Source organism: Ochotona princeps, chromosome 26, assembly GCF_030435755.1.
Source record: "Ochotona princeps isolate mOchPri1 chromosome 26, mOchPri1.hap1, whole genome shotgun sequence".
Classification (NCBI taxonomy): Eukaryota; Metazoa; Chordata; class Mammalia; order Lagomorpha; family Ochotonidae; genus Ochotona; species Ochotona princeps.
This window is the reverse complement of record NC_080857.1, coordinates 29,927,410-29,949,015: the sequence shown is the minus strand read 5'-3', so window position 1 is coordinate 29,949,015 and position 21,606 is coordinate 29,927,410. Positions and strand designations below refer to the sequence as shown.

The window sequence follows — 21,606 nt, the reverse complement described above, 5'->3', positions numbered from 1 at the left end:
ATTTAATCCATATTTAATGATTGGGCCCTGTATAAATGTTATTATAATTCACAGGTTTGAAAGTTTGGGAAAAAATTAAAAATGAAATCTTTGTTTCTATTTGAGATAAAGAGAGGTCAAGCTTACAGGCTTTGGGGTTTCCATTGCATCGTAGGTGAGGGTTCCACAGCATTCTCCTGCTGCTGACATGGAGTATTCGTTGCCATGCACACGTCATTTAGGCCCTCTAGCCCTGGACCTGGAGGTGGGCTCAGAGAGAGAGGCCTCTGGGGGGGAGAGAGCTGCTCCATCATGTCACACCGTGCAACACAGGCAGTGACACCCCTGCATCTGTACCCTTCTCCAGAGCACACAGATCAAGTGTGCTTGTATCGTCTCTTCTCCTTGAAGCCTAGTCTCACTTGTTTTGAAACACCCCTACTATCTTGAAAACTAGTATCAGATAATGATCGTTTAAAACGCACTTATTTGGGGGGAGAACAATTTTGCTAATGCTTTGTAACTGGACATCGTAACAGGTCCAGTGATCAAAACCGCCATACATAAAGGGTAATGGAGTTAAACTGAACATTCTGGCAGGAGATGGCGTGTTACAGTGTTAGTTACACTAGAATCGCTTCACACCTAATTATCAACAGGAAAGAAGCTTTCAACTCATTAATTCAACTAATGGTATTGGAAGTAGAAGCAGTCACATCAATCACTTGCAGTGGCCCCCATAAGCTTCGATTTTCTCTTTTTAACAATAAGGACAGGAGTAAGCTTCCGGTGCAGCAGTTAAGTCCCCGCTGGGACTCATGCATCCAGTCAGGAGAGGTTTCCTGCGCATGCACACCCAGGGAGACAGCCGACGCTCAAGGACTCGGGTCCCTGTCAGCCCTGTGGCAGACAGCTTTGTACTCTGAGCCCCTGGCTGCTTCCTGGCCCGTGTCTGGCTATGATGGGCATTCGGGAGAAGTGAACCAATACATGGAGCATCTCTCTCCTTGTTTCTGCCTCCTTCTGACTCCTGCCTTTGAAATAAAATGAAATTGAATGTAATAACTGTTAAATCATTGCGTTCCATTTAATAATAAACAAACAAACAAACAAACAAACAAAAATGGGCATTTGGCAAAGCAGGGAAGATAGCACTTGGGATACCCGCATCTCCTATTGGAGTGCCTGGGTTTAAACCTGGCTTTGCTGCCAATCCTGGCTTCATGCTAAGGCGTGCCCTTAGTGGCAGCTGACGGCCCTGGCAGACCTGGATTGAGGTCTCTGCTCCTGGCTTGTGCCTGACCCGGCCCTGGTGTCACAGGCATTTAAGGAACGAACCAACAGATGGAAGCTCACTCTTGTCTCTTTTTCAATAAATAAATTTTTGGAAAAAACAAACAAATAAACAACTAAGGATATCCTCACAAAATACATTTTCATAGTATCCAAGTACTAGCTTTCAACAAATGCAATTTGTTTTTTGCAATGCTAGTGTAGAACTGGATGAATCCTCATCTGGATTAATGTTACTTATCTATAGCACTGTTATAATATTACCATTATAGCAGTAGAGTCAAATTCTGTTCCGTCATCTCACACTCAGAATTAATTAAGGACTAGGCCCAAGGTATTCCTTCTGCTATTTTTTTTTTAAATCTCATGGAAATATTCTGTATGAGGATACTCCAAAAAGCTCAAGAAAAGTAGAATTAAAAGCATTACTTTATTTTTGGTGCAAGAATTTGGGGAGCTACACATTTGATCATACATTAAAAGTAAGTACTACACAAAAACTATAGAAGGATTTCAAAGCTGCCTTTGCAGCAAAAAAAAAAAAAAAGACTTATACTGCTAATTCCATGTTCCAACAAAATTTCTTGGAAATGTTTAGAAATATTTATTGATTGATTTGAGAGATGGAGGGAGCGCTCCCGCTCTCAAGTTCACTGCCCAGATGCCTGCAGACTCTCAGGAAGTAGAAGCAGGTACTGAACGCAGGTGCACAGATGGGGAGCCCCTGCGTCTTAACTGCTAGTCCAAATTCCCTCTCCTCTTCAGCCGTATTGAGGCATCTTGTCTATCATCCTCCTCTTTGGCTAGTTCTATATGGATTTTTAAAATGCTGTTAAACATTTATTTTATTTTTATTGGAAAGTTGGACATACGGAGTAGGAGAGACAGAGAGGAAGATCCTCCATCCAACGAATCACTCTCCAAGTGGCCACAACAGTCAGACCTGCGCCAATCCAAAGCCAGGAGCCAGGAGCCTCCTTTGGGTCTCCCACATGGGTGCAGGGTCCCAAGGCTTTGGGCCGTCCTCGACTGCTTTCCCAGGCCACAAGCAGGGAGCTGGAGGGGAAGTGGAGCCACTGGGACTAGGACCGGCACCCATATGGGTGCCAACAGGCCAAGCGCGTGCTTCTAGAACGCATGAAGATGAATTAAATGAACTCCTTTTTAATTGAGGTGCTTATGTCAGTCTTGCGAGTTTATTTTTTCTTACCACTGATCTAGCAGTAACTGCTTCTTTCATTGTGGACATTTTAGCTAGTAATTTATCCAATTCTTTCTTCTTTTTATAGGTCTCCTTTCTCTTAAGTTCACAGTTTTTTTTGTATTCTGAAATCTATAATGAGAAGCATAATAAACCAACTCAACATTGATTAGCACAATGCAGTTTGAAAAAAACTTTTTAAATATTGATTCATATGCAGTCTAACAATATGTACAAGTAAAAAAAAAAAAAACAAAACAAATTCTGGACTTCTTTTTCTTTTTGCAATATCGCATGAAGACTAGCGGGCCTGATTGCCATATGTAAAATATTAAAATGTAAACATATAAAGGTCGAAAATAAGAAAGATCACTAATAACACATTATAAAAACACTTGCCATTCTGGTGATTTTTAATAAAACACCATCATCATCGTTACAAGCATTCTCTAAGGAGAAGGGTGGTGATGAAAAGAAGGGATGAGCAATTCTTGGGGGCTGAAATTCACACGACTTAGTGGGATCTAACATTGACTAAAGACCAGCTAAACCAAATCGTTGCGACAATGCAGCTTAGAATCCTAGGTGCTTTCTAATCATTTTACCAGGATCAAACATGTTCTGTTTGTCAGACCATCCTGAAAGGAACACACCTGTGTGCAAAAGGTATGATCCACAACAAGGTATTCAAGCAGATTGGAAGCCAAGGTACTGGGGAGCCCTGAACCCACGTGTCCAGGTGGCTTTCCCTCAGGGACACCAGCTCCTTCCACTGAACGCAGCTGTTCCCAATGGCTGTGGCCGTCACGCGGCATTTCTGCACCAGGGCACAGTGCCCGTGAGTTAGACACGCCCACTGATAGATTTGTTTGAGAACTGAAAGTAGCCCTTCTCGCTTCAGCTTCTCCCAGGTGTTGCAGTTCCAGAAACACTACTGGCAAGAGTACGTTGTGTCGGTGGGTGTTAGGGGAGATTTGATGGGTTTGAAGAGTCTGCAACATCTGGAATAATGTTTCTTTCCTCACAGGAAGTGAGTTGAAAGTTGGAGATTGGAGGCGTGACCTGCGGCTTAGAGTCCCCCAGTTCCGTGTGGGGTAGCCGAGTCAGGGATTCCGCCATCTTCATGGAAGGCAGCCCACAGCTGCCCTTTTCTGGGTAGACACACAAGGACCAGGCAAAGCTCCAGCCACCACCCGAGGTGCAGCTGCTGGTTCTGTTCATGCTAAATGACAGAATCGAAGTGGTGACAGAAACTGCATGGCCTTCATTGACACTAGCTCTTCTCAGAGGAAGTGTGTGGATCCTGATAGACAAACCACACAATAAGATAAACTTACAATGCTTGTGAATTCCCTAAACAAAGCCACATTGGGCTCCCTTTTTGGTCTTTTAACTTAAAAAAAAAAAAAAGATTTACTTACTTTTATTGGAAAGGAAGATTTACAAGCAGAAAGATCTTCCATCCGCTGGTTCACTTTCCAAGTGGCTGCAATAGCTGGAGCTCAGCCAATCCAAAGCCAGGAGCCAGGAGCTTCTTACGGTCTTCCATGCAGGTGCAGGATCCCAAGTATTTGACCCATCCTCTACTGCCTTTCCAGGCAACAAGCAAAGAGCTAGATGGTAAGTGGAGCAGCTGGGACAGGAACTGGTATCCATATGGGATCCCATTGCATGCAAGGCAAGGATTTAGCCACTGAGTCACTGCACTGGGCCCATGTTTTAACATTTATGCTAAAGATCAGGGGTACCAATGTTGCAGCATGGTCAGTTCATCCACTGCTTGCAATGCTGGTATTCCCTTTCTTGTCCTGGTTGTTCCATTTCTGATCCAGTTCCCAGCTAATACACCTGGGAAGGCAGAGGAAGATTGGCTCAGTGCTTGGGCAATTGTCTTGGATATGGGAGATCAGGATGGAGTTCCAGGCTCCTGGTTTCAACCTGTCCAGCCCTGACCAATGCAGTCATTTGGGCAGCAAATGTAGGTAAAGGCTCTCTTTCTTTTTATGTGTGTGTATTTCAACTAAAATAAACTTTAAAAAGACAGGGAATGGCACTATGGTGTACTGGGTTAAGCCATCGCCAACAGTGCAAGCATCCAATATGGTTCAGATCTGACCACTCCACTTCCAATCCAGCTCCCTGCACATGCGCCTGGGGAAGCAGTGCCTGGGCCCTGCACCCGTGTGGGAGACCTGGAAGCAGCTCTTGGCTCCCAGTTTCAGTCTGGCCCAGTCCTTGTTGTTGTGGCCATTTGGGGGAGAGAAGCTGCTGTTATCTGGATGCAGCAGAAAACAAAACAAATCCAACTGTTCTCTGAGGCTCACTCTGTGCTGAGCAGAGCTCACACTGGATACCACCCTAGACCTGCTGGTTTGATGCCAGGGGAAACGAAGCCACAGTGTCCCCTGCTGCTGTCCTTTCCTCTTCCTGAAAATCCTTGTCCCTGTAAGGCAAAGCAAGCAACTGCAGCTTCGGAGTGCAGAGCCGTGTAGAGAGGAAGGAATCCTGGGCAGCAGAGGGCTGAGGGCAGTGGAGGTCATGTTGATGGTGTCCAGCAGTGCTGTGGGTAGCGGGTAGAAGCCGTGACACTGCAGTGAGTACTTGGTCTGGGTGCACCTGTCAGCGTGCCTGTGTCTGAGTCCTGCCTCTACTTCTCATTCTAGCTTCCTGTTGATACACATCCTGGGAAGTAGGACAGGGTGGCTCAGGTACCCAGCCACCTGCCACCCATGTGGGAAACCTCGGAGGGTTTTTGGCTTTGGCCTGGCCCAGCCCTGGCTGCTGCTGGCCCCTGCTCAGTGCAGGAGTAGAGGGGACCATTCTCCTTTTCTCCCTGCCTCTCAAATAAAGAAGATAAACAGATACTAAAAAGCAGTACAGTTGCTTTTGGTCCATGCTCTCCATTTCATCTCAGTAAGTGTAAGTCCAAACAAGGTTTAGCCCAATTAAGAGGAGCCCCATGGTATTTCTGAGGTCCGCTTCAATTGATTCAAGTACTGCAACCTGGACTAACAACCCCAGAGAGATCCAGGGAGTTCTGATTTTATAAATTCCATGTCATAGGTACAGGTTGCCAAGGGCACAGCACTGCAATTTAATCATGAGGCAATATCAAGAGGTGGGGATGTTAGGAGATCACACAATGAATGCAGAGCCCTCATGAGTGGGCTCAATGACTTGGTGAAAGGCTGCTTGGAATGAACCAGACCTTTCCCCCTACCATCCCTTCGGCTCTGATGGTAGTCCGATGTTCCAGCCCTTTGGCAAAGGCAGCATTCCAGGCCCCCTTATGGAAGCAGATCTGGCCCCCCTAACAGACGCTGAACCCACTGGGGCCTTGCCCCTCTCCAGAAGTGTAAGGAACGTTTTAGCAGCATGGATTCAAAGATTTCTCACCAGTTCCATGCACTGTGACTTGCGAGGAGGGTGGGGATTGGGCTTTCTATGCTGAGGAAGAAACACATGGAGCCTTCAGTGTTTTATAGTTTTCATTGTAGAGGTCTCCACATTCTCTGATTTATTCCAAGGTATAATTTTTTTTAAGCTATTGTCAATGGGCCTTACACGTTTATTTTTTCCTTAGCGATGATGTTGTCTGGGTAGTTCAAGCTTGCTGGATTTTGTTTTGATTGTGTATTCTTTCATTAGACCAACCTCTCTTATGAGTTCCAGTCATCACTTACGTCATCTGCAAATAGGGATAATTTGACATTTCCATTTCAATTTCTATCCATTTGATTTCTACTTCCTGCCGTATAACCCTGGCTGCAGATTACTATGTTGAATGGAAACCACCCTGAACGCGCCCGATCTCGTCTGATCTTGGAAGCTAAGCAGGGTCGGGCCTGGTTAGTACTTGGATGGGAGAAATGGTGAAAGCAGACAACAAATAGAAAATTTCAATTAGGGTATACGGCACACAGACCAGTCCCCACAGGAATAGAAATGATTTAGCAGGTTTAGCTGCACTCAAACTTTTTCTGGCTGCATGCCATTGCTACTTCACATCTTGGCTCTGGCCAGCCACTCTGCAGCCTGCTCATTCCCCTCAGATTTATTCCACAGGTGAAACTGGTGGGAACAGGTGTCCTAACTACTTGGTTTGAACTCCCTGGTTCTGGCTATACAAATGCATTCTTAGCCAGGCAACTGGTTAAGGTGGAGGCTAATTCCTCATCCCTTTATGGCTGCATGCCAACAAGGAGCTACCTGGTGTTACAACATGTGTCATTTCCATTATTTTCCATGGACCAGAAGCTGTGACACAATGTCTTCCCAGAGGGCTCCGTATGTCCTTGAATCTCCCACTCTGCTCCCAGCCTCAGCATCACAGAAGAGGATCAATACAGCAAGTACCAGTCTCACAGACAAAACAATTCTTTCCCTTAACCCCGAGGCTATATTTGTATAATAATATTATTATTTGTAAGTAATAATAATGATAATGATAATAATAAATTATGCCACTTACGTGCCCAGTCAAAAGTTGTTTTTTTGCCAAATAGTCTCCTTTTTGCTTCTCTATTTCCTCCTCTATCTCTTCAGTACTTTTTTTAATTGATTCTATTTCTTCTTTCTCGAAGCTGATTCTGGTGTAAGCCTCACTTATGTAAACAGTGGCTGTGGCTTTTTCTTCCATCGTGTAGTTGAGTGCCACGATTAACTTCTCATGCTGACTTGCCACATCCATTTGCTTCTCACTAGGGAACAAGAATACTCACAGTGTAAAAAGAATTACACCTACGAGGGGGATTGAAAGTCCGTTTGGTCAGGGAGCCCTCACACAAAGAAATTGTCAGGAATACTCATTCTATAATTGTGACTGTGATGGTCTAAGCATGATTGTGGACCGCAAGGAAATGCAAAGCAAGTGTCAGCCTGGCCAGTGATGATCTCACTGCACCCTGTCCACCAGAACATTCCTGACTATAACCACAGGATACAGTGGTGGAAAATGTAGAGGGATTCCAAACTGGCTTGGAGCAGGTCGGTGGCATCTTGCTGGAGGAATGTTGAGAAAGGCATCCTCACCATTTGTATCCCCTATGTAGTGAAGCCAAAGATAGGTCATCAGCATACCGCATCTCTAGCTGGTATCTCAGTCCCAGGACAAGGCAAACCTCCGTCGGGACAGAAACCAGGGACAGAGGGGTATGCATCCAGCCTTTTATTGTTGCTACTCAATGATGCACCATTTTATCTTTTTCCATCTGCAGCTAAATCTGAGTTCCAGAATGGTCACGGACGTCACACATCCATGTCTGACAGCATTCATCTGAGGAAGACCTGGGTATTGGCAGAAATGCCGATCGCCAGCTAGCAGAGCTTTTCTGGAGGGAATATTGGTGTCCTTTTCTGTTTTCCTTTTGAAAGGTCCCCAACACAGAAGGCTCTCTTTTCTATTCCTCAGTGTTAATGATCAAGAAGACTGTGTGTGTGTGTGTGTGTGTGTGTGTGTGTGTGTGTGTGTTAGAAGGCTAAGAAAAGTAGATACAGGCTGCTGTGAAAATCTTTCATATTCTGGTTCACTGCTCAAATACCTTGGCATTCAGAGCTAAGCCCAGTCAACCAGGAGCCAGAAACTTTATCCAGACCTCCCACACAGGTGATAGAACCCAAGGAGTTGAACCATCAATTGTTGCCTGCCAGCCTGCATTCTCACAAAGCTGGGATCTAGAGCGACGTCAGGGCCTGAACTCAGTCACTCTGATTCAGGATGGATGTCCTAACAGGCATCCTAACTGCGTGTCAAATACCCACTGTGGCGGGTGGCATGATTGGCAAACAGTATTTGCTGTTGGAGTGCCCTGAAGTGGTTCCAGGCCTGGGTCTCCTTGATGGAGGATTTTCTGCTCTGCTCCCAGAAGTGATCAAATCACCTTGAATCACTTTCCAAAACCGATCTCCACCTCCTGTCTTGCCTGGCCCAGTTCACATCAGAGGGCAAGCCCTTCAGAACAATGGTCGCCATGCAATCCCAGACCCCCAGCAAGTACAGAATAGAAAGTACCTACCCAAGAGCTTCATTTTCTTCTTGCAGCTCCATTATTCTTTTCTTCATAAATGCTATTTCATTACTTGTGTTTCTAATTTTTGTTTGTATTTCATTGATCTCCAAAAGATTTGTTTTGCGAGCATCCCTGACGCATTCTTAAAAGTAAGCAGAGAGTTGAATAGTTTTCTGAGAAAGAGCACAGTGTTTATGGACTGACTTTTCAAATGAAAAAATACATACATAATGCCTAAGATAGGAAATAACATGTTTCTGCATCAAATAGCTCCTACTTTCCCCTTTGGTCCCTCTCAATCTTTTTTTAATGTACATATTTGTTCATTTATTTTTATTGGAAAGTCAGATATATAGAGAGGAGGAGAGACAGAGCTCAAGATCTTCCATTTGCTGATTCCCTCCCCAACTGGTGGCAACAGCCAGGAGCCAGGAGCTTTTTTCGGGTCTCCCACATGGGTGCAGGTTCTCAAGGCTTTGGACTGTCCTCTACTGCTTTCCTAGGTCGCAGAGAGGGAGCTGGATAAGAAGAGAGGCAGCTGGGACACGAACTGGCACCCATACTGGATCCTGATGCATGCAAGGCAAGGATGTTAGCCACTAGGCTTGCCAGGCCAGTTTCTCTCCATCTTACCTGTTATTTCCCTTGTTTCTATGGTTGCTACGGTGACTGGCTTGCCAAAGACTTTGAACTGGTCCAGGATGACGTAAAAAGGCAGCATTTAATTCCTATTTTCCCAGGAAATTTCTCACTTTCCGCCTACACCTTCCTATTTCTCTACCAAAGGACTTCAAACACCCAGGAGCATGTTTGGGTAGTGACCCAATGTTTGGGTAGTGGCCAATGTTAGAACTCCACACACAGTAACTTCCCCTTCCCCACACGAATGGGAGGTGCTGAGTAGAGGTAACACTGCGTCTTGAAAGTCTGTTCTCATAATTGATTAATTGCAATCAGCAGCAGTCAATATTATAACACCTCTCCCATCATCACTTTTGCTCTCTGTTGTTCCTTGCTTTGGTTTCCATAGCTCCCTGCCCTCTTTGAATTACGTTCCTTAAATGCAATTCTACTACATACTCCACACTCTGCTTCTGGGGAGACTTGGTGTATTACACAACACGGAAAGCTGGCTATTTCCATCCCCATTCTACAAGCTGGCCTGCCCCACATATGAGGATTCACACACAGTGAGGATATCAGTTAAGTGTAAGGTGAAGGTACAACCTCTGATGTAATATCAGTGGAGAGCCAGAGATTTCGCATGTTTCAAACAAGTGCCCAGGTGCTACCCACACAGGCAGCTGCACCTTGAGAAGGAAAGTTTTTACAACTAAGGCTAAAAAAAAATGGACTTGGTTAAGTATTCAGCACATCTCAGGAACCTCATGGGCTCAGCTACTTTCACCTACAATAGCATTTTTTTCCTGCTTATAAAAGTAGCCAAACTGGAAAGCAAAAACAAGAAAAAAAAAATACAAAAGACTTTATTCAGCCTCTGGTATGGATACTACTAAGACGTGGTTCTAATATGTGCAGTGTTACAATTTCCCCATGAAATTGAATGCCAAGTGCATTGCTTTTTTAATCTAGCCAATGGGGTCCAGTTAGGAGTTTGAATTCTCATAGTGCAGTCAATTAGCACACAGCAACATTTCTATCAGTAACGCATCACTATGCCATTGGATCCTGAAAGATGTTAATGATGCTGAGAAGTTCCTGTTGCCTTGTCACATGACAGCTGCTGTGAGGTTCCTAGTACAATGCCTTTATCACAGTTTGTGGTGAGCTGGCAGAAACCAACCTACAGTGAAACCGCCTGATAAAAGCATAGTAGGTACACCTCTGTACAGTATGTCACACTTAACAACAATAAATGACTGCTTTGCCGGCATAAGTGCTGATTGGACTTTTATCATAGTTTGGAGTTAAAGCATGCTGTATTCTCATCCATCTGGCATTTATAAGTCTGTCGATCACAGCAGGAGGCTGTGTCCAGTGGAGAACCTGCACCAGCTGGGTTTGTGTAAGTGCGCACAAAAATAGCAAAACTGTCTTAACAATGCAACACCCAGAATGTGTCCTTGTTGTTACGTACCTCATGAACAAAGACAACAGGAAAAATTCAATAGAAGGAAGTAAAAATAAAACAGGGATTTCGAGTAATGATGGAAGGGGTAGCAAAAAGCAAAGAGAGAGGGCATACGGAGCAGCTATTAGCCCACGGGCTGATATGAGTGGTCAAGGAAGCAATACTTCCACACCTGGGAGTGTGCACAAAATGCTGGGCCGGTGCAACGTGCTCAAGTCTGCACTCTGCCATGCTGGAAGACCCTCCCAAGGAGAGGTGCCCTACTCAGAGGCACTCCCCAAGGCGGGCAGGGAAAGCTTTCCACAGAGGAGCCCCTACTTGGTGGCACCCTCCCAGGAAGGGACATGCAGGGGAGTTGTTGAGCCTGGCAGATGGCTAGACACCCCAGGCCCCTGGCCTGGAAAAAGATCAGGCACTGCAAGTCAGTTAGGCTGAGCATCCCAGAGCCAGGAGGAGAACCGCTCCCAGCCCCAGTGCCCTTCCAGGGCCCTCCAGTGACAAAGCTGAGCACCAAAGGGTCCGGCTCCCCAAGCACAGGACAAACCCTAGACCGGAGATTTGGAGCTCAGACACTGCATCTAGATCCCTGGTACATCTGCAATTATTTTTTTTCATATATTAAGGTGATTCTTTTTATATTGACCAATGAGTTAATTGATTATTCATTTGAGAGCTATAAAGACAGAGAAAAAGAGAGCAAGAGAGAGCGAGGCAGAGAGGAAAGAGACCTCTAGGCAGACACACGCTTATTCACTTCTCTAACGTCCACAAGGACTGGCGTTGGGCCTAACAAAAGTGAGAGCTGGAAACTCAGTCCAAATGTCCTCTGTGGGTGCTGCAAACTCAGCTACTTGAGAACTAGCACACAGGTGAGGGCGTGGAACCCAGGCATGCCCAGCTCCAATGAGGATCATGTACCCTACCTGGTATCTTCAGTGCTAGGTCAAACACCTGTCACCTGAAGCTGCTCTTCTAAGCTGAGCTCCTTGGAGAGCAGCTTCTAATAGTGGTGTGCAGAGAATCTGTTGCATTGTGCTGTCTGGAAAAATATCTTCTGAGGCAATATGAACGTCAGAGCCGAGCATGGAGGGAAGTTGATCTGGGATGAGTTTTGGTGCTCGGTGACAGAATAGTTCTACACCAAGGTCAGGGCTGATCTGTGTCCCTCACTGTGCCCAATCAGGGGCTGTGGTTGGCATACGAGGGAGGAGGATAGCCTGGGGAAACACTCTCTTGCTTGTTGAGGTCATTTTCTGCATGATTCAGCCCCAAATCACAGCCAACATTCCTGGCAATCAGGGAAATGAAACTGTACCCTTACCTTAGGCCAAACTCAAAACTTAACTCCAAATGGGCCAAAGACTCAAACGTAAAATCCAAAACCATTCAGCCACTAGAAAACAGCAGCAATAGCAGAGGAAGAGAGCTTAATGACAAGGACTTCAGCGGTGATTTCTTGGGTATAATGCCAAAAGCAGAGGTAACAGAAGGAAAAATGTCAAACTACTTCAAAAATGTAATTTGGGGGCATCAAAGTTCGTTACAAATAGAACAGAAAGAAAACAACAGAATGGGAGAAACTATTGACCGATCATATATTTCATTACAGATTAACATCCATGACACAGCAAATAGCCCCTATGACTCAACAACTTATAACAAAGCCAGCTCAATGAAACATGTGCAAAGGACCTCGATAGCTCTCTCCTCAAAGACAGGTTACCAATATCCAATCAGCACAGGAACTGTCATTTATCATCACTCATTTTTGGGGAAATGCAAACCAAAGCCGCAATGGAGATGGCACCTCATGGTCATCAGGGTGGCTACTAAAAAGAAAAGAAAAACACACAGTAAACCCCAGAACAATGCGGATAATAGAGCGAGGAACATGGAGAACCCGGTGGCAGGGTGGGGACCTGGAACCACAACACGTGGTTGGTGGCTGTGTGGCGGGCCTGGATCCACAGCACGTGGTTGGTGGCTGTGTGGCGGGCCTGGATCCACAGCATGTGGTTGGTGGCTGTGTGGGGGGCCTGGATCCACAGCATGTGCTTGGTGGCTGTGCAGGGGATGTGCAACTACGGTCTACTGCTGGTGGCAGTGTCAAACAGCCACAATGGAACACATTGTGGCAGATCTTAACAAAAACTGTATCATTATCATAAAATCCAGGAATGCTTGTGCATCCAAAAGAACTGAGAGCAGGGCTTAGGGTGGAAAAAGGAGTGAGAGAGAGATCCTCCACCCGCTGGCTCACCTTCCAAATACCTGCAGCAAACAGCTAGGGACAGGACAGGCAAAACCAGAAACTGGAACTCAGTCTGAGTTTGCCCAAGCAGGCGGCAGGACCCCAAGGAGGCAAGCCAACCTCCGCTGCCCCAGGGTGCGTTAGGCAAGCTGGAAAGGAGAACAGATCAAGGACTAAGAACTAAGTCCTTGAACATGGAAGGCAAGTATCCTAAGGCACAGCTTAGGTCACTGTGCCAAATACCCGCCTCATCGCTTTATACAGTACTTCCACGTAGACTATGTGGGAAAAGCCTGGCTTGATAGCCTAGTAGCTAAATCCTAGCTTTGCACCTGCCGGGATCCCATATGGCCGATGGTGTGTACCCTGGCTGCTCCACCTCCCTTCCAGCTCCCTGCTTGTGGCCTGGGAAAGCAGTGGAAGACAGCCCCAAGCCTTGGGACCCTGCGCCCAAATGGGAGACCCACAAGGAGCTCCTGGCTCCAGGCTTTGTATGGGCTCAGCTCCCACCTTTGAAGCCACTTGGGGAGAAAATCAGTGGACAGAAGATCTTTATTTCTATATCATCTTCTCTTTGCGTCTTTGTCTTTCCAATGGAAAAAAAAATCTTTAAAAATAGTGGGAAATGTATTATGAGTTTAATTACATTTACATAAACAATAACTATTAAATGCATCTTCTTAAAAGTGCTTGGCATCATTTCTTACAGGAGAAATAAAATTTCTACAGCTGGTAACATCAGAAGTACCTTCCACTTCCTTGTTGATGATGTAGGGTAGAGTCCCCAGCAGGTAATACAACCTGCTGAATTCCATGCTCTCAATTTCCAGCAGATCGATTGTGGTTTTTCTCATTTCCTCCTGAAAATGTAAATTACATGATAAGCAACTTATGATACTAAAATAAAATGACTGAGTTCCTAAACAATGATCTTCCGGGGGATTGAAACTTGAGTTTCATTAGGTGTCCTCTGCTGGTATTTTCATTTAAATAGAAAGTGGGTAAAAAGATTCTACATACATGTATATGTATAGATACACATTTTATAACTGATAAATTTATTTTTAATTTATACTTTTTTTTTTCTATTCAGAAATCTTCCACTATATGAGAAGGTGAAATTTCAATCAACTGAAAAGTGTCCAAGAAAAAGTAGCGTTGAGAAAGTGGACTTAGCAATAAGGAGGATAATGTTCTCTTACACATGCCTAAACTTGGAATGAAGAGGGGGTGGTTTTTGTTTTATGTGAGGCTGCTTCTAAAAAAAAAAAAAAAAATTCAAAAATCACCAGTGGAAAAACTAGATAAATTGTTCTATAAATTCATGGCCATAACAGCTCAAGCTGATGCACTTGACCGCCACATTCCTACACTGGTAAAATATGCAATATTTAATAGATTGTTATTCAATATTTTAAGTCAAATGAAAAGATTTTATTCTGTTTCTGCAGAGGGGCACTGTAAATGTGACCCAAGACCCAACAGGGACATGTCTGTGACATGATCAATGCGCGCACGCGTGCACACACACACACACACACAGTGGCTTTTGTCCACAATTCCTGTTTACAGCTACCTCTCCAAGGCACTTGAATTTCTCTTCCTCAAGATAAGTCACAGAAACCTTGCTGTTCTCCTGTCTTACTGTCTTGGAGCAGCCAACGTGGGAATTCTTTGACTCACTGTAGCTGGATCAGAGGGACCCGTTTTAAAAAGAATCCCTCCCTAGTCCAGAGAAGGGAATACTGGGCCGCCAGCCCAAGCTGGCTAGGCCGCAACAGACAAGCCTTGCTGGGTTTTCCAGTTCATTCTGTCAGCACTACCTTGTATCCTTTTTCATCCTTCACATTTCTACATGGTTGTCTATACTTACAGTCTGTGCCATGAATTCTCTACAGAACCCCAAAAGGAAGGGGTCTCATGAGGTCCCTACAGTTGGTGGAGAGAACATCAAAACTCCAGGTCCCCTTCCGCCTCTCACTCAATGAACTCTACATCTTTGTGAGTTCTTTTCTAACACAGGTAAGGGGATTTTCTCCGATCTGTGAGCCCCTTGAACAAATGAATAGAACCTGAGGAGGCGGTGGTGTTGGCCTGCCAAGAGCACAGTGGAAGTGGCCTAGAGCTTGTACCCGGCACGAGCGATGGGGAAGCTGGAGGGACTGAGCCTGACAGTGTGTCTCCAGGTGGAAAGCCTCAGGTTTGGGATAGCTGACACCCCACTAGTACCCGCTGCAGAGCTGGGCTCTTGGTTGGCGTGTCGGGGGCGGGGGGGGAACAAAACACCCACATCTCTGGTGTCAGAAATGATTTGTGCTATGAGATCATAAAAGGAGGAATTGTCTGAGTCTCTTGTTAGATCTTACGAAGAAATTCCTTGTAAGATTTATTTAATTTATTTGAAAAGCAATATAATGGGGGAGGGGGATGCAGGATGGAAAAGAGAGAGAGAGAGAGAGAGAGAGAGAGAGAGAGAGAGAGAAAGCAATTGTATCATCTGCTTCACTCCCCAAAAGGTTGCCACAGCTCAGACTGCCCCAAGCTGAATCCAAGCTTCAGGAACTACATCTAGGTCTCCAACATGAGTGTCAGGGTCCTGGGCCATCCTCTACTGTTTTTCTTTTTAAAGATTTATTTTTTTTTTATTGGAAAGTCAGATGTATATATCGAGGAGGAGAGACAGAGAGGAAGGTCTTCCATCCAATGATTCACTCTTCAAGTGGCTGCAATGGCTGGAGCTGAGCTGATCTGAAGCCAAGAGACAGGAGCTCTTCTAGGTCTCCTGTGCGGGTGCAGGGTCCCAAGGCTTTGGGCCGTCCTCCACTGCTTTCCCCAGGCCATAAGCAGGGAGCTGGATGGGAAGCGGGGCTGCCAAGATTAGAAACGGCACCCATATGGGATCCCGGCGTGTTCATGGTGTGGATTTTAGCTGCTAGGCCACCGCGCCGGGCCCAGCTACTAGATCTTAACATTTGAGCTTTTGAAAAACATTCAACATCTAGACTGATACACAATAGCATTCAGGCAGTGGAACAGATGTCAGCCTTTCCCTAGGTAAACATTTCTTGAGCATCTGAGCTCACTGGCACCTAGAGGCAATGCATCTAGTCTAGACACTGTCGGTTACGAAGTAATGTTGCTCAATGCTAGCTGGTATCGCAAACATTTGCCCACATGGCCCATCCTTTCATGGGGCTCAGATATGCCTCAGAGTGTTTCTCCTGAGTGAGCCAGCATGGTGGCCTAACACACTAATCCTGCGTGCGTTGAAATCATTGTATGTATGAGTTCTTCAAACAGTCCCTGGAACATGGAATTTAACAATACCTTTATGGGGCCGGTACCATGGCATAGAGTGGGCCCCGATTCTGTCTGTGTGACCAGCATCACAACGGGGCACCTGTTTTTGTCCCTGCTGCTCCACTTCCAAGCCAGCTCCCTATGTGCGGCCTGGAAAAGCAGCAGCGAATAGCTCAAGACCCTAGAACCCTGCACCCGGGTGAGACACCCAGAAGCAGCTCCTGGCTTCAGATTGGCTCAGTTCTGGCCTTTGCAACTGCATGGGGAGTGAACAAATAGAAGACGTCTCTATCTGTCTCTCCTCCTCTGTAAATCTGCCTTTCAAATAAAGATAAGTAGATCTTTAAAAATTTTTTTGAAATCCATACATATGTAGAATTGTCAAAAAGTTCATGGAAATGCATACTATGAAAAAAACTATGAATAATTTCATTTTTGAAGCTATGGATAATTTTCATTTTGACACTAAAATAAATTTTTAAAAAGAAAAATATTTTTAAATCTTGAATATTTTCCCTAATCATCAACTCTTGATCAGTTGGTTCCAAGTTTGATGAAAGGACTACAAGAGGACTTTAAAAGTTTCATTAAAAAATGAAATTAAAACAAGTTTACCTTGGTGAAAGACATACTTTGAAACCAATGCATAATTTTTTCATTACATGTATTTTTCATGAATTTTTAAATCAACCTAAGTGAAAGACTGAGAAAATAGCTCTTATATACAATACAGTACCAGTTTCTTCACAGCTACAGCAACGTCCTTAAGAAAGATGCCAGCTTCTTTATTGCATTTAAAATAGTCACTTTTCACTGATTGTTCTGAGAAAAAAAAAAGAAAGAAAATTCAATCTTCTTTCTCTGTCCAAATCACACTGAAACCTTTATGCTTGGGCTGGAATATTTTCTCACTTGGATGGTCCATCTTCTACGTCTGAATTCCCAGACTACTTTTATACTTGTTAGCTATTATTTTAGAGTATTTTATTTTAGGTATATACTTCGTGCTCTTTAACGGAAGCTTCTCTTACAGTTCACTTTGCAACGAAGGTATGCGATTGTAAAAACCAGAAAAAGACATCAGGAAGAGGAGAGTGTGTGGGGGAGGATGCAGGTGGGAGAGAGAAGAACGGAACGTGTCACTCAGCCCCTAAACCTGGATTGTGTCCACTGACAAACAAACCTTTCAAAAGACAAAGGTTGAGTTTTCATCTCTGAGTGTAGGAGGAAGGGTTGTGAACAGGATATAAGCAATATAACTAATGCTTTTTGGAAAAGGCACAGGGGTAACACACCCATAACGTAGGCTTGAGTAAGCAAGCTCTCATACAAAGTACTTCAATAACACCATAGAAACATGGGACCAAATGCTGATTTTTGTGTGTGTGCAAAATAATTGGGATCCAATCATTTTGGGATCCAAAAAAGGTTCCCCCCCCCCAAAAAAAAAGCCACGCAAAATGCAATCACAGAAAAGCCTCACCAAAATCGTTGTGCCAAAATAAACATCCCTTAATAATTTTTTTTTAAAATTTGCATGTACTTATTTGAGAGGCAGAGAGGTAGGAAAGCAGAGTTCCCATCTATTGGTCCACTCCCCAAACATCTGCTACAGCTGGGTAGTGAGTGAAGCTGGGAGCTTCAAGCTATCCAGGTGTCCAATAACTTGCGTGGGAATCTGGTGCGTCTCAGACGTGGGTGCGCTGGCAGGATGCTGCGTAGGAAGTGGGGACCGGGAACTGAAGTCTGGTCCTCTGATATGGAACATGAACATCTTAATGTAAATGCTCACCTCTAAGCGTATCTTGCAAGTACTTTTGTAGTCAATATAATACTTTACACATGAACGTTAATGTTAAACACTTTGTCATTTTTACTTTTGTTCAGAAGTACGACGCATGGAAACATGAAATGGGATTACAAATTTATAAAAGGGATAAGGGTAGAATTTCTTGCCCATTTCATTCACAGACATAGAAAAATACTACAAAAGGTTTGCAGAAATTGAAATGGAAACTAATTTTGTTGCAATTTTTAAAAACCAATGTGTGTGAGGGAGCTTTAAAAAGTCATAGAAAATATGTACTAAAAAAAAGTCATGGATTCCAAATATTTTTGAATCCAAATAAACATCTTTTAATTCTGCTTGTTCTTGGAATTTCTGGAAGTACTCTTATACTTCGCAGCAAGTGCCTCTTTCTGAAGGCACCTGAAAGAAGAGGCTTCGGAAAAGCAGTCAGGTGCAAAGCCCCTAAGATGCGCGAGCCGAAGGGAAGGCAGAGGAGAGGGCGCAGTTAGCTCTCAGTACCTTCGCTGTCTCAGAGCTCACTGCGGGAACTCAATCCACACGCACCCTCACGTGGGGAATGAGTTTGACCTAACGGATGTTTTACATGTATTGTCTCAATTTTGTCTTCTTACGACCTCATGGTAACTCCCATCTCATTAGGGAGGAACCCAAGCCTTTTGAGGTTCGATGACTGTGCAGTCACGAAGCCAAACCCCGGTGATTGAGTGGGTCCAGGGCCAGTGCCCCTGGAGGGATGTTCGCCTCCCCAGAGCGCCTGGCAGCTTCTGCCCTCACGCCAGCCCTGGACTCTCTAAAGCAGCCACACCAAATGACCGCGACTGAGTTTGCAAACAAGTGAGCCAGAGAGCTGCCATGCCTCCTGAAGCTTACCCTCCCCCCACCCCACCCCCGCCCTGGACAGCTTTCCTGGGGGTCTGAGCTTGTATTTAAGTACAAGGGTGAGCTGACACAGCCTCCAGGGATCAAACAGGAAAAGTGTTTAGGGTCAGTGATTGGACACTGGTCAGTAACTTAGATTTCTCCGGTAGATACCATCCCCTATGGTCATACTAGGCCACGCCTACAGGATGAGAATTATGAAATCAAACTAGATTCTTTAAGAAGCACATGAGAAATTACGCCGGCCATCTGTAACCTCAGAACGAAGCAGATGACAGGCTTGAAGTGATGAGGTCATGACAGTGGGCATGCTTCATTTCTCCTGGAAGCTATCTTCCCTGAACAAAATGTAACCTTTCTCGGACTACTCAGTCCTTAAAGTTAGGAGCCTTGATCGCCAGTTGTGCTGTCTGAGAAATATTTAAACGTCGCTTCCTTCAAGGCCGTTTCCTGTTGCCATCCCTTTAATGTCCTTTTTGCCTTAACTGTCCTTGCCTAACACAAGGGGAACCTCTTAAGCACTCTCTCCCGTTGGCGTGTTTAACCCTGTAGGAAGAGATCATTGCAATCCAATGTGTAACCTAAATGTCTGAGAGCACTTGGGGCAGCGTCTTGGGGGTCCAGGTCTTGGGTGGTCACCACCTGCGCCCAGAGCCAAGGGCTGGACCCTCCGTGTCTCCGCGCCACCTCCCTCCTCTCAGTCTGCAGGGGCAGGAGAGGGCTCAGGCTCGGCCCAGGGATGCCCTCCATTCTGGGAGCAGAGTTCCAGAGGGACACCACCTCCAGGGGACACCTCCTCACCCACGGCCAAGAGCTGCTCCAGGGCGCCGGTGGCCACCGCGGAGCCCAGGCTGGCAGGGACGGTGCACAGCTCCAGGGAGGGGCCGGTGGAAACGGCGACCTCTCGCATCAGCTTCTCCCCCGCCAGCAGCTCTGCCGTCAGGGAACTCAGGGCCATTTTGCCTCTCCTGCGGTGCTTCGGTGGCCGCAGCGGACAGCAGTTGCCACGGGCAACGAGGACGCCGTGCTCTCGGGGGCGCCCCCTGGCGGCGGGCACCTGGTTGTGCACGCCATCCGCCAGAGGACAATATTCAACCTGCCCGTGGGGCGCTTTCAGAACCTGTCTGGTACCCATCATCTATCAGCACATTTTGCCTTGCTCACTAATTTTCTTCTGTCTGCCTGTTTCCCCCTTGGATGAAATGGGCCAGATATTCTTATTTGCAGCTCAAAAATCCAGCTCAGCTTCAGCTGCAATTTAACCATTAGTCCTCCCTCCTTCTTGCTGAGGGAAGCAGCGTGATTTCATCTCCCGGTCTTAATTTTTCTTTACAGATGTTGAAACTGAAATATGTACCATCAGGTGCTGCGGCACAGTGGTTTAAATTGCCACCTGGGATACAGCATCAAATATGGCGGCAAATCTTTGAGTCCTAGCTGCTTGGCTTCTGGTCCAGCTTCCTGTAACACACCTTGAAAGCAGGGAAGGATGACCCACATACTTCGATTCTTGCAGAATGGAGCTCCAGCCCCCCGGCTTCACCCTGACCCAGCCTTGACCCCTGCATTCCTTTAGGGAATAAGCCGGTGGACAGGGTGTATCGCTTTCTCTGCCAGTCTGCCTTTCAAATCAAATCAAAGTATTCACCAGCTGCCGAATGCCTTTTATGAATACTTTCAACTACTGTACCTTCTGTCGCACACTTACACCTCATCCGCATCTTTTGAGTTGGCACTGTTGCCCGTTTTGCACTGGAAGAGGTTGAGCTATGCCCTGAAGCCCTGTGCCTTGGGTGGGTGGGCGTGGCACATCCGAAAACCCAGGCCTCCTGCTCCAGGCCTTGGCCAGTGCCCGCAGGCAAGCCCTGCACCAGAGGTCTAGTTTCTGCATTTGGTCGAGTGGTATCTGGACCTGCTCCTGCCCTTTGGTGCCCTCCTCTAGGCAGCAAAGGCAAGAAGCCTGCAAATTATGTTTCCTGAACACCCTCTCCAGCTAGGTTTGGGGATAAATTCCACCCATGGGAGACAATGATGGTAGACTAGGAGGCCAGGCCTCCAGCCGTGGTAGTTCCCGGGGGCCGCAGTTGAACTGTAGGTCCCTACAGCCTGTTGGCAACACTGGAGCTGTGATTGCTTTGTGATCTCTGAAATCTTGACCCACCTCCTCTCTGGTTCCTATCACCCTCAGAACTCTCTTTTGGAAATCTATTTATAAGGATGGCAGATTCTCCTTTTGCCGCATTTGGGTCATGTTACTCTCCACTGCCTTGAGTGGATGCTAATCCCTAAGGGTGAATTGGGTGTTTCCCCATTTACTGAACTTGTTACAAGGCTTTCATTTCTAACTCCCTTCTTGTTCCATTCCCAGAACATACTCGGTGAGAAATGTCCAGCTTCCAGCTTGTCATCTGGCTCCCTTTCCACTCACCGTTTTCAAAAGGAGCTCTATTAATTCTGCAGCAGAGACCTGGAAAAACAATATGAACAAACAAACCCTTCTCAAAAGAAAAGGAAGTCCTGAGAAACAACTGAAAATGATGTTCATCTCATTAACAGCCAAAGAAAATGCAAGCTATCCATGGCTGCGTGGTAGTATTAAGCTTAACAAAAAAGTTCAAGTGCTGACAGTCGCAGTGCAAATCACTTCCTATCCAGTGGGAAATACTCCTGAGGAGACTTAACATGCAGTGATGGGCGGGGGAGGTTACTAGGGAGAGTCACAGGTGTGCCCAAGGAGACAGATAGCAACTTTCTCCTTGCGATTTGCATTACAAATAATGAAACCAACAAAGT

At 45.7% G+C, this 21,606-nt stretch overlaps 1 protein-coding gene across 1 annotated transcript in view; it reads right to left on the bottom strand.

Annotated features, from left to right (window-relative positions):
- Positions 1 to 19,811, bottom strand: part of CCDC175 (coiled-coil domain containing 175) — a 56,215-nt gene extending 36,404 nt beyond the window's left edge. The window contains exons 1-6 of the mRNA XM_058655349.1: positions 19,615 to 19,811; positions 16,861 to 16,946; positions 13,573 to 13,684; positions 8,488 to 8,623; positions 6,945 to 7,173; positions 2,483 to 2,605 (exon numbers count right to left, since the gene is read on the bottom strand). Of these exons, the coding sequence (XP_058511332.1) occupies positions 2,483 to 2,605; positions 6,945 to 7,173; positions 8,488 to 8,623; positions 13,573 to 13,684; positions 16,861 to 16,946; positions 19,615 to 19,771 (843 nt within the window). The 5' untranslated portion in view covers positions 19,772 to 19,811. The remainder of the gene's footprint in view (positions 1 to 2,482; positions 2,606 to 6,944; positions 7,174 to 8,487; positions 8,624 to 13,572; positions 13,685 to 16,860; positions 16,947 to 19,614) is intronic.
- Positions 19,812 to 21,606: the final 1,795 nt, after the last annotated feature.